Raw genomic sequence first — 13487 nt, 5'->3', positions numbered from 1 at the left:
CCATATAATGCTGATGTTTGTTAAATGAAGTAACAAATGGGTGAATAAGAGAGCTTTCAGAATTTCAGGTTTTATTTTGTTGTTGCAGGAATAGTTTTGTTAGTGTTATTTTAAGACTTAAAGTAGAGCACAATCGCTTAGTTATTGTGAAGCATAAATAAATTTGGTCAGATGAGTATCTAAAATGTTTGGCATTCTATAAGCAAGTGTTTGACCTATTATTTACAGGAAATAAATCATCCTTTAAGTTATCACGAGAGGCAGTGTTGGCATGCCTGCTTAGTTATGTCACCTTTGGGTTTGCTTTTAATTTAGTATAAACATGCAATTTTGGAGGCCTGGTTTCCAGAATACAATAGTGTATTGGGGCTTATTTTGGTTAGGCTAGTGGCTTCTAGCCTAATAGTGTACCTATAAAGTACTTACATGAAAGTATGAGGGAACAATATACAGTACAATCTTGTGGGAATAAAGGGGTAAGAACCAGGAGATTTAAGATTTTTTTTTATATACTAAGTATTTTAGAACCTATAGGGGTAATTATTTTACTATTATGATACAGCAATCTTACATTTGGGAGCACATTCACAGTGTACATTTTTGTAATAATAGTGTACCAATACATACTTAATAGGCTTTTTAAAAATTACATAACTGCATTTATACAGTAATATTTTTTTTTACAAAAACTAAAACTATTGCAACTTTTGCTGAAATCAATTCTGACTAGGGAACGAGGGTTACATACGTAACCGAAAAGTTCCCTTTCATAGTCACTACGAGTTACGTTGTGATGACAAATGGGGTTCCCAGTCTAATCACGCCACCTCGCCTGTCTTCCAGTGCCCTGCATAAGTCTGAGCTCCCTGTCGTGAGACTAGCATGGACGAAGGACTCCTACTTTTCACAGGAATACCAAGGTACACTGGGAAGCATATCTCAGTGGAAATATGCAATTATTGCCTGCCCGAAGTGGGGGACTTATAGAATACACATATGACCCGCGAGCGGGCTGCAGGGTGGAAGGTTTCAACCCCAGGGGTGGCAAGGTGGCTTGCCAAGGGAAGACACATGCTCAGAGAGGCATACAGTGGAAATACACATGTGGGGGTCGCCCAGAGGGGGAACTATGCACATGGCGGCCATGGCACTAAACCAACGCGAAAGCTGCCGTAGACATAACCTTGGCGTTGATGTCAACAAAGCTGGAGGAAATCAGGGCTTGTCAGGGAAGCTCACCTGAGGAAAAATCGCACGTATCCAGTCCGTGGAGTGAGCAAGCGGCGACACCTGAGCAGATCCTAGTACCGGCTGGTTGAAGTGAGTATATGAGAGGACACTGGCTCCACTCGGAGATTGAAGAATCCGTCAAATGTGTTGGGTGTCGCCCAGCCTGTAGCTCTGCAGATGTCTGTTAGCGAGGCACCATACGCTAGAGCCCAAGAGGAAGCCACACTCCGGGTGGAGTGGGCTTTTACACCAAGGGGGCACGGTCGACCTTGCTGCTGGTATGGCAAAGCAATGGCATTATATATCTACCCTTTTTCTCATCTGCAGCAATGCGATCAGCTTCAGACCTCACATCTCCTCTCCACTAAAGTTTGGAAACACTTTATTTTAAGCTGACTTAATTACAAATTACTACATGTTCTTACTTTAGTAATAATAGTACATCATGCATAATTACAAGTAACCAACCCAAAACCAAACCCTAACCCAAATTATATAGTAAGTGCATCTACAACAACCAAACATGCTGGTTAGGGGAACATTAAGTAATGTATAACAGATATTAAGATGATCTGTAGGAAATTTTGGGACATTTTTTAAGTATTATGTACATTAAAACATGTTGTTTCTATTATATTTTATGCACACAAACACTCTTGTTTAATTATGTAACCCTCGTTCCCTGAGTAGGGAATGGAGATGTTGCGTGGTGACGACGAATGGGGTTTCACTTAGAAAGCCTATCAACTTCGAGTATTAAAAAACGAGCCAATGGCAAAGAAATGCCATGGGTCTGTGGAATATGCATGGCGTCACTCCGCCCCTACTCGTGGGTATAAAAGGAGGACGCCGGCAACATGCAGATATGTTTCTTCACTGAGGAGCCGAGACTGAACTCAGGCGTTACCAGCGGTACAGCGGAAGTGATATTAAGACGGAACGTCTCCGTTCCCTACTGAGGGAGCGAAGGTTACATACATAACCGAGACGTTCCCTTTCGTAGTCACTACGAGTTCAGTTGTGATGACGAATGGGGTTCCAGTCTAATCACGCCACCTTCTGTGTTGTCTTCCAGTGCCCTGCATAAGTCTGAGCTCCCTGTCGTGAGACTACCACAGGCGAAGGAGTCCTACTTAACACAGGAATACCAAGGTACACTTGGAAGCATATGTCAGTAGAAATATGCAGTCAGTGCCAACCCAAAGGGGGGGGGGGACTTAAGAATACACGTATAACCCGGGAGGGGGCTGCATACGGAAAAATCACTGGGGTGTCCAGCCCGCAGGGTGGAATGTTTCAAGGGGTAGCAAGTTGGCTTGCCAAGGGAAAGACACATGCTCAGAGAGGCTTACAGTGGAAATACACATGTGGGGGTCGCCCAGAGGGGAAACCATGCACACGGGGCCACCTAGCCAACGCACAGGCATAGACACTGGTGTTCGACGTCAGCAGTGCTGGAGGAACTCGGGGCTTGTCGGGGAAGCTCACCTGAGGAAAATATCGCAAGTATCCAGTCCGTGGAGTGGAATGGCGAGCAAGCGAAGACACCTGAGCAGATCCTAGTACCGGCTGGTTGAAGCGAGTACATGAGAGGACACTGGCTCATCTGGCGAGTGTGTTGGGTGTCGCCCAGCCTGCAGCTCTGCAGATGTCTGTTAGCAAGGCGCCATGCGCTAGAGCCCAAGAGGAAGCCACACTCCGGGTGGAGTGGGCTTTCACACCAAGGGGGCATGGTCGACCTTGCTGCTGGTATGCCAAAGTAATGGTGTCCACTATCAGGTGAGACAACCTTTGCTTAGAGAAAGCCTTTCCCTTCAGCTGCCCACTATAACAGACAAAGAGCTGGTCAAGGTCCTGAAACAATGCGTTCTGTCTACGTAGGCACGGAGAGCGCGTACTGGACAGAGCAGTGCAAAGGCTGGCTCTGCCTCCTCCAGGAGCAGTGCTTGCAGGTTCACCACCTGATCTCAAAAGGGAGTGGTGGGAACCTTGGGCACATATCCAGGCCGGGGTCTCAAGATCGCGTGAGAAAAGGCCGGCCCGAATTCTAGGCACACTTCGTCAATGTAGAATGCGTGCAGGTCCCCTACCCTCTTGATGGAGGCAAATGCAACCAGGAGCGCTGTCTTAATTGACAGGAACTTAAGCTCCACTGATTGCAGAGTCTCAAAGGGAGCACTCTGCAGGGCAGTTAGAACCACTGAGAGGTCTCAAGAGGGAACGAGAGGAGGGCGAGGAGGATTGAGTCTCCCCGCTCCTCTCAGGAACCTGATGATCAGGACGTGCTTTCCCACGGACTTACCTTCGACTGCATCGTGATGTGCGGCAATAGCGGCAACATACACTTTCAGGGTGGAGAGAGACAGCCTTTGCTCCACCCCATCTTGCAGGAAGGAAAGCACGACACTGATCGGGCATTTTCTGGGGTCTTCTCGGTGAGAAGAGCACCAGTTGACGAAGAGGTTCCACTTCAACGTGTAGACATGTCTCGTGGACGATGCTCTAGCGGAAGTGATGGTAGCCACCACCGCTGGTGGTAGGATACTCAAACCTGCCTCGTCCCGTCCAGGAGCCACACGTGGAGGTTCCAAAGATCGGGACGACGGTGCCATGGGGTGCCCCATCCCTGAGAAAGAAGGTCCTTCCTCTGAGGAATTGGCCAGGGAGGTGCTGTCGCAAGGAGTACAAGTTTGGAAAACCAGGTCTGGGTGGGCCAATGAGGCGCATCAAAAATGACCTGCTCCTCGTCCTCCCTGATCTTGCACAGGGTCTGTGCAAGAAGACTCACTGGGGGAAATGCATACTTGCAGAGGCCCCGCAGCCAGCTGTGCGCCAGTGCGTCCGTGCCGAGCGTGCCCTCGTCAGGGAGTAATACAGGTCGCAATGGGACGAGTCGTGTTAGGCAGACAGGTCTACCTGAGCGTCCCAAAACTGATCCCAAATCAGCTGAACCCACTGGGGATGGAGTCGCCATTCTCCAGGAAGGGGCTGAAACCGTGAGAGCTCGTCAGCTGCACAGTTCAGGGCTCCCGGAATATAAATGGCTTGAAGCGACCTCAGATGCTTCTGACTCCATAAGAGGAGTTGGCGGGCGAGTTGCGACATACGGCGGGAGTGTAGACTACCTTGTCGGTTGATGTACGCTACAGTCACGGTATTGTCTGATCGAACTAGAACGTGTAGACCCCTGAGCAGTGCAAGAAAGTGGTTCAGAACAAGCCGTACTGCTAGCTACTCGAGGCAATAGACATGCCAAAGGCGCTGGGGTCCTGTTCAGGAGCCCGTGGCAGCATGTCCATTGCACATGGCACCCCAGCCCATGGTGGAAGCATCTATTGAGACAACAACATGCCTGGAAATTTGTTCCAAGGGCACTCCGGCCCATATAAGGGCATCTCGGGAACTGCACTCCAATGGTTCGAGTCTTACCTCTCAGGTAGGTCCTTTAGGGTGTCGTGGAGAGGTGTGGCATCTAAAACCCAACATCTAGCTATTGGGGTGCCTCAGGGCTCAGTGCTTGGACCACTCCTCTTCTCCATCTACATGACATCACTAGGATCTGTGATTCAGAAACATGGCTTTTCCTATCATTGCTACGCTGATGACACGCAACTCTACCTCTCATTCCAGCCTGACGATCCGACGGTGGCTGCTCGTATCTCAGCCTGCCTGACAGACATTTCTGACTGGATGAAGGACCACCACCTTCAATTAACCTTGCGAAGACAGAGCTACTTGTGGTCCCGGCCAACCCAACACTTCATCACAACTTCTCCATTCAGCTAGGCTCGTCATCCATAACTCCATCAAGGTCAGCTAGGAACCTTGGGGTTGTAATTGATGATCAGTTGAAATTCACAGACCACATTGCTAAAACTGCCCGGTCCTGCAGATTTGCCTTACACAACATTAGGAGGATCAAGCCCTTCCTTACAGAGCATGCTACACAACTCCTTGTCCAAGCACTTGTTTTATCCAGACCGGAATATTGCAATGCTCTCCTGGCTGGTCTTCCAGCTTGCTCTGTCAAACCTCTACAATTGATCCAGAATGATGCAGCCAGAGTAGTCTTTAATGAGCCAAAGAGAGCACACGTCACTCCTCACAAAATTGCACTGGTTGCCAGTTGCTGCTCGCATTAAATTCAAGGCACTGACGTTTGCCTACAGAACAACCACCGGCACTGCTCCCTCTTACCTAAACTCATTACTTCAGACTTATGTGCCATCCCGAAACTTTCACTCTGTTAGTGAATGTCGTCTTGTTGTACCACATAAAGGGGCACAAAATCTCTTTCTCAGACCTTTACCATGACTGTTCCCTGTTGGTGGAATGATCTGCCTATCTCAACCAGAGCTTCTGAGTCAGTAGCCACTTTCAAGAAACTGCTGAAGACGTATCTTTTTCGGCAGCACTTGATTCAGTAATACTAATACTTTCTCTTCTCTTCTATTCTATTTTTAAAAAAAGAGAAAACAACTGCACTAAAGTTAAACTGAGAGGGGTTATAGCACTTACATATTGTTGTCCTACTTTTAGTTTAACTGCTTCTATTGTTCTCATTTGTAAGTCACTTTGGATAAAACCGTCTGCTAAATGAATAAATGTAAATAGAAAGCTGAGGTTGACAACGGGGTGAAGGTCTGATGGCAGGTCGGAGTAAAGCCAGACCGAAGCCAGAACTGAATCGGTCTCATATGAAGCAATCTGAGCGGTGTTGCTGCGGCTGCGGATGCCACATGCCCCAGGAGCCTCTGAAATAATTTCAGTGGAGCCACACTCTTGCCCTCGAACTGTCTCAGGCAAGTCAGCAGTGACTGCGCTCGCTCGTAAACTGCGTGGACACGGCAACCGAGTCGATTTCCATACCGAGAAAAGAGATCCTCTGCACGGGGGAAAGTTTACTCTTCTCCCAGCTGACTCGAAGGCCCAGACGAGCTAGGTGCCGTAGCACTAGGTTCCTGTGTTAGCAATCCTGGCCTCGAGAGTGAGCTAGGATTAGCCAGTCGTCGAGATAGTTCAGGATGCGAACCCCGTGTCCGCGTGGTGGAACAAGGGCTGCCTTCGCAGGAGGGTTTTATTGCCTTAGTCTGCTTCGTGGCGACTGAGAACTGTTGGGCAGAGTCCTAGACTGCGCCGCCGAAGAGGCCAGCCTGGGATAAGGGGGAGTTGAGGAAGCAGGTTCGCTCAACCTCGAGCATATCAACCAGGTTAAGCCAGAGATGTCTGACCATGCATGTGTGACGTCACCCGACCCAGGGAGCGTGCGGTCACATTCGTCGCTCATAGAGCGAGGTCGGTGGTGGCATGCAGCTCTTGGATGAGCCCTGAATCAGCTCTAATCCTCGTGCATGTCATTGTGCACCCTGAAGGATGGCAACAGCGTGCAGTGAGGCGGCAGCCTGCCCCACAGCTCTATAGGTCTTTGCCACCGGAGTAGACAAAAAACCTACAGGCATTGGAGGGGTGCTTAGGGTCTCCACACCAGGTGGAGGCGCTGTGGGGACACAGAAGCGAAAACATATCTGCATGTTGCAGGCGTCCCCCTTTTATTCCCACGAGGTGGGGCGGAGTTACGCCATGCAAATTCCGCTGACCCATGGCATTTTTTGACATTGGCTCATTTTGTAATACTCGAAGTTGATAGGCTTTCTAAGTGAAACCCCATTCATCGTCACGATGGAACTCGTAGTGACTACGAAAGGGAACTGTGTAATATAAACATCTTTGTTAACTGACAACTGTTAACCAACAACTATTTTTGTTTCAAAGTTTAATACTTATTCATAAACATTCAAGTATAAATGAAAATATATGAATCTGTTTCCTGACATTTTTAACTTTAAATATATATTACATAAATATCTGTTAAAACATGATGTAATACTATTTTATTAAAGTTAATATGAAGTGTTCCATCATTTTTATTTGAATAATAAAGATGGGTAGAGATATTCCAAAAGAGACAGACTGAAAACTTTCATCTAAAAATATATATATTTATTAAAATTTATAAAAGTAATATTTCAAATAAGACAAAGCTGTTACAGATTATGAAAACATTTAAATAGTGCAGGCTATCTCATAATACATTCTCATTTATCTCCCCCATACCCCCACCCCCCACCCCCCTCCATGTTGCTTATGAATAGATAAAAAAGTGTTATATTTGGAAAATAAAAAGTAAACTGTAACAGCAAATAATTTAATGCCATGACTTAAAACAAGTATTCGTCATACCTGCCTGGAAGTATTCGTCATACCGTCATTTGCCTCCCTGCCTGGAAGCTAAAACTTGACTAGATCATATATTAGAATTTTGACACGTTGTTGATACATCACTTCAAAATCTTTTTGCATTCTAACTGTGTGTGTTCTTCCTGTGGTTTTGACATTTCTACAAACTAGATCATGTCTTGTGTATATGTGTAATTCTTTTTTTTTTTAAATGAGTGCTTCTGCTGATGAAAAGTATTTGTCACTCTTTTTGAAACTGGCAAATGAGTTAAATTAAGGTCAATTGCCTCTGAATTCTTATTTGTTTCACTCTGTGTAGTTTCCTCTTGCTGAACTTCCATGGTGCAAACATCCAGAGGCTGTTGATCTTTCTTTTTCATTTCAACTATTATTTCCTCTTTCTTCAGCTGTGATTCTACATCTTTCACTTGCATCTGCTCTTGTTTTTTCCTTTGTTTGTCGTTTCTCTCCTCTTTCTTCATCTTCCAGAACAGAAGTATATCAGGTTTTTCTCAGGATAGGTGACTTTAGCAAGAGGCAGTTTATGAATGTTTTTTGTTTCCGTAGTGATCAAAAGGAAAGTGAGGGCAGAAAGACAGAAGGGCCAGATGCATGCTGGGAGTCCAAACTGTTGAAATACCATATACATCCATTTAAAATCACAAAAATTTTTTTACAAATTGGATGTTTTGGGTTTATAATACTTACAGTAGACATCACATTTGCAATTGCAGAGCCGAGATATGCACAGAATGCTACGGGAAAACAATTGTCATTTCAGTGATTTGCCCATAATTATAGGAAATTGTTGTTACATAATCAGGAAGGAAAGGAAATATCTGATATGAACCTACCACAGGCCACAGCCAGAAGATGTGTCTGCCATGTGAGAGCGTAGAACATCCCACCAATGGCAATGCAAGCCAAAACACAGTTATAACCCCACAAGCCAAAGTAGATGTTCTCGAACGGTGCAGCAAGAGCAGACCTGAAAGTTACGTTAAAGTTACAACTTAATCATCAATCTTAAAATGTCTTAATGCGAATGATATTTATTATTAAACATTATAATACACCTGTGGCGAGCAGGAGGAGGCCGAGGGCACTAGGCCGGTGGCGTGATTACGGATGAGCGCCACCTGCGCAAATGTTAATAAAGTAACTCTCATGGAGGAGCGTGAGAGCGACGACAGAGGAGACCGAGAGAGGAACAGGCCTGAACCTGTGTTTTGTTTTGTTTGTGTTTTATTATGTGGCAGCAGTTGTCCGTGAGGGACTGCTGTCTTTTACTTTCATTTTTTATTTGTTTATTTTATTATTAAAAGGATTAAATGTCGCCAGTTCCCGCCTACTTCTTGCCATAACATCTGAACCTCGTTACACTGGTGCCGAAACCCGGGAAGAAGGAGGGACACGCTGTGGAGGGACACGCTGTGCTGAGGAGTTCGTCAGCACGAGGGAGCGATGGCTGCCGATTGCTGTCCGAGGCGATGGTGCTGGAGCGATTGAACAGCAGGTGGGACAGAGACCTTGCTGATGTGCTCCTGGGTCGAGGAGGGGTGGCTGAGGACCGAGCGGCAGTGTGTCCGGGAACCGGACCAAGATTTTTATTTTTTAATCAAATAAAACAAATACAAAAACAAAAGTACAAGCCAGCAGCCCCTCACGGACGACTGCTGGCCACACAAAACAGAAACAAAACATAAGTTCAGGCCTGATCCTCTCTCGATCTCCAGTCGTCGCTCCTCCTTTTATGCTTTTGCTCCTCCGTGAGAGATACGAGACTGGTTACCTCATCAGTAATCACGCCACCCTCGTCCTGCTCGCCAGGACCTGTGATCTGTGATCTGAGACCTGTGATCTCTTACCTGACACCATACCAACTGCTGATCCAATAGTTAGATGTGCTAATGGTATGGGTGAGGAGATGAACAAGGCCATCATAAATATCCCTCCTGTCCAAGCATTGTCACACCCATACCTGTCCAATACCCACAGGGATTGAGGTGAAAAGCTGTAAAAAAAAATATATATATATATATATATATGTATATATATATTATTTTACTGCAGCAATAGCCATTTTCAACATGGATATTAATAAGAACCACTATCAATAGTTGAACACCAATAATAAATTAGCACCAAATGTGCATATTAGAGTAATTGCTGAAAATCCAGCTTTACTATCACAGAAATAAATTACATTTTAAAATATATTAAAACAGTACTTTTAAATTGTAATAATATTTCACAATATAACTCTTTTTACTGTAATTTTCATCAAATAAATTCAGCCTTTGTAAGCTGAAAAAATTCTTAATTATTTCAAACTATGTACTACGTAAAATTTGCGCTTTAGAAGATAATCATACCTTAGAACTTTAAACTTGACATTAAATTTGAGCTGAAAATCTGGAATTTCCTGCTAGATTGAATTCCATAATGTCAGTTACAGTGTCTCATGATTAACCTGCTCTCTTTAGTGTCATGTGATATCAGTCTAGAAGATTCCTAAACAGAACTGTTGCACAATCGCCCTTTCTTGTTCCAGGGGAGTAATGCAACATGGGACAGCTTTCACTTCTTTGAGTTTGGCCCCATTTCAACTTGTTAGCTCTTACCTTCGAATAATCCAGCTCAGACCATGTCATGTTATGCAAGGATGTGCGTGGCTGGATGAGAATCTGCGGGAAGTGATGATTGTAGTGGCCCGTAGCCACCATATGGAGGCACACTAGTATGTTAAAAGGAAGGGTAAAAACTGGCAGATCCCACCGACTGTTGATGGAAGCCAAGGCACTGGACACTATGGGACTGGAGAAAACAACACTGCTAGAATTCTATAATTCAGCAAAGAGTCTAAAACTGGTGGTTCTCAACTGTTGGGTTGTCACCCAAATATTTTTAAACATATATAAAAAAAATCTTTAAAAAACCCTAAAAAAAATAATAAATTATTTTAATAAAAGGCATTGTGTATAGTTTGTAAAACCAATACACTTTTAATAGGGAGGAAAAATGCTTCCAATGTCTTGGAGGTGTGTAAGGGTGTGTGTCCAATCAGATTCATGCATCACTTGGAAGCTAGCCCGATAGATAATTTGCATGACACTTTCTGTGCCATGCCATCATCCTCAATATTGAAGAAAATAATGCAGAGTAAAAGAGATATAAATAAATTGTTTGTTTTTAATGACATGTTTGTTTACTGTTGTATGATAAATCATTTTGGGATTGTGTTGGATCACCACTAGATGTCTAAAATAAAAAGCACAGGTGGGTAACACTTTACAATCAGACATGGGCAGTATTTCAATTAAATGTATTTTAAATACGTATTTAATTACTTTAGTGTGTTTTGTAATTTGTATTTTGCAGGTGTGGAAAAAATAAAATAGTTTGTAACAAAATATTTTGAGGGAGTGTATTTAGGGTATTTCAGAAAAATTTAGAATTTCAGAATTATTTAGAAAAATCACCATAGTAAAAGATTTTGCCATATTTTCGGTCTGATGTTGGCAATGGCAATGTCCAGGTTAAATGCACGAAAATCACGTGACACCCTGTAGACCGGGCTCCCTCCAAGAAGTGAATGAGTTTTGAACTCTTAAAAAAAGTATTAAGGTAAAGTGTTTTGTGAAAAATATGCAGTCTACACACACACATATTGCACACTGAACGGCATTATAGAGAAAATAATTGTGTCTTATGAGATCAATGCACTGTGTTGTCATTCATAAAAGGACATCATAGGCCCTACCTATTATGAAACAGCGCGTCTGTCGTAACTCCACTGAAATCTCCATGCTAAGCAAGCGTTCACAATATGACATCCATGTGCAGTTTTTACACGTTTTTAAACGTATTACATATGAGAAATATTCATATTGATTTTGTATAAAATAATCATCAATCCTAATTGCGCACGCAGCGCGATTCTACTATGGAAAAATTATACGTGGTCAGGACAGTTAGAGTCTTGTGTGTAAAACAAACCCACACATATTATGATTAATATGTATATTATGAATAAAATGGAATTTTGATTTTGTGACAAAAATTCTCAGTCTGTTATTTTTACACAAAAATCGCTGCAAAAGATGCTTTCCAACAGGTTTTATCGTAGTTTTTTTCCAACTCCATTGACTTGTATTTGATGTTCTGTGAGGTACGGTATTACTCCGCCGCCGGAGACGGAAATGGGGTTGTTTGTATTCTTTCTGTAGTCTTCCAGTCGCGGTATCGTAGGCAACGCTATCCAAACATTGGCAAAGGTGCAATATCGCCACCAACTGGGCTGGAGTGTCTATTACTCAAGTTCTCAACGGAAGAATGTCCGGGTGTGAGGCGTTTGGAAAAATAGGTCCACAGTTTTACAACGAATTGGTAAAACACCTGTTGGAAAGCATCTTTTGCAGCGATTTTTGTGTGAGCATATCAGTGAACACCACAGACCACTCGGTGAGTTTCATGTCTTTGTAAACTAAAGTTTAATGCGTTTTATGAATGATTCTTCGAGTGCCCCTATGAAACCATTGTGGAGGTGGGGGGTGCTACCACAGAAACTGAAAATTCTCGGGACAGCAGCATTTGTCCAAATTTCAATCTTAACCATTCGATTTCATCAGAAACGATCTTAAAACAGGGCTTTAAGTGTAAAATACCGAACTTGTCCTTTATGGCACGAGTAGAGTAACGGTGATAATATGGCTACGTAGCTTACATCAAACACGTTTTGCTATTAAGGGCAGCTTACCACACCATTGGTGTGAACTTAGCTATACATGCCATTTACGTCAGAGGGAGCTATTTCAGGCCCTGTAGAGATTTAGTGAAATGCCCATACTTTTTTATTTTGCTATTTCGCCAATTTGAATTTACACATTTCTCATATTTGTGTTATTGCTACTATTTGTGTTATTGACCTTTCAGTAATAATAAAAAAAAAACACTTAAGATTATTGTGGGAGTATTTTTGTATTTTCAAAATACTAATTACTTGTATTTTATTTAAATACATTTTTCACATCAGTATTTTGTATTTTGTTTTGTTACATTTTATGAGCCAGTATTTGTATTTTGTAACAAAATAGTTTTTGATGTATTTGTGCCCACCTCTGTTTACAAGGTTCATTACTTAACATTAGTTAATGTAACAGAAACTAACAATGATCAATACATTTGTTACAGTACATTTACATTTACATTTATTCATTTAGCTGACTATTTTATCCAAAGCGACTTACAATTGGTATATTTCAGAGGTCGCACGCCTCTGGAGCAACTAGGGGTTAAGTGTCTTGCTCAGGGACACATTGACTGCGTTTACACTTGGCATTAACATGCGACCTGTATCCAGATGTTGTCCACATACACATTGAAAAGACAAGTGTAAACGCACTTCTGATCGGAATGTTATCCGATCAGCGTGTCCAGGTTCGGAGGTAGTCGAGGACGCATTGTGATCGGATCTCAGTGTAATGTAAACGCAATCCAGCCATCGTGTCTGCATTCACAGGTGGACGTAATTTAAATCCCCGCCCAGTCTCCCCGCGTGGCTGTCAGAACATAGGCCCCGTTCACACCGCAAGTCCTAATGCTCAATTCTGATTTTTTGCTCAGATCCGATTTTTTGATTGACTGTTCACATTACCTTTTAAAATGTGACCTATATCTGATTGCAGTGTGAACTGTTTGAGGTTTCAAACTAACCGGCATGCGCAAAAGAACAATAACAATGACATCAGACGCAGCACGCGGTTGCACTACAGTTCGGGAGGTTATGGAGGAAGTAAGCATATTCGCATTTATTTCATAATGTTTGTGTAATGGAAACTTTTGCGGGTTTATGGTTGCAAACTCACTACAGAGATCTGTGTGGATGCGTAGACGAAGCCAGGAGCGGTCGGAATATGACGTGAATAGTTTCACTGAGACGCTGTTCTCCTGTGTCCCCGTTCTTTCATTTCGTGTGCAATTTTTTCAAAAACGGAGCGGTTACGGTAGGTCCTTCTAGC

The 13487-nt window shown here is 43.4% G+C and overlaps 1 protein-coding gene across 1 annotated transcript; it reads right to left on the bottom strand.

The window, feature by feature from the left end:
* Positions 1-6700: 6700 nt before the first annotated feature.
* On the bottom strand, positions 6701-13188 carry slc14a2 (solute carrier family 14 member 2). Its single transcript, XM_077231039.1, is given in 9 exon segments — positions 6701-6727; positions 7713-7961; positions 7964-8095; positions 8176-8222; positions 8322-8455; positions 9341-9448; positions 9450-9481; positions 10092-10310; positions 13183-13188. Coding segments are annotated over 9 exon segments (954 nt in total).
* Between the last annotated feature and the right edge of the window lie 299 nt (positions 13189-13487).

Source organism: Siphateles boraxobius, unplaced genomic scaffold (assembly GCF_051911475.1).
Source record: "Siphateles boraxobius isolate OS27281-9 unplaced genomic scaffold, OSU_SipBor_1 16, whole genome shotgun sequence".
Classification (NCBI taxonomy): Eukaryota; Metazoa; Chordata; class Actinopteri; order Cypriniformes; family Leuciscidae; genus Siphateles; species Siphateles boraxobius.
This window is presented reverse-complemented; position numbering and strand designations above follow the sequence as displayed.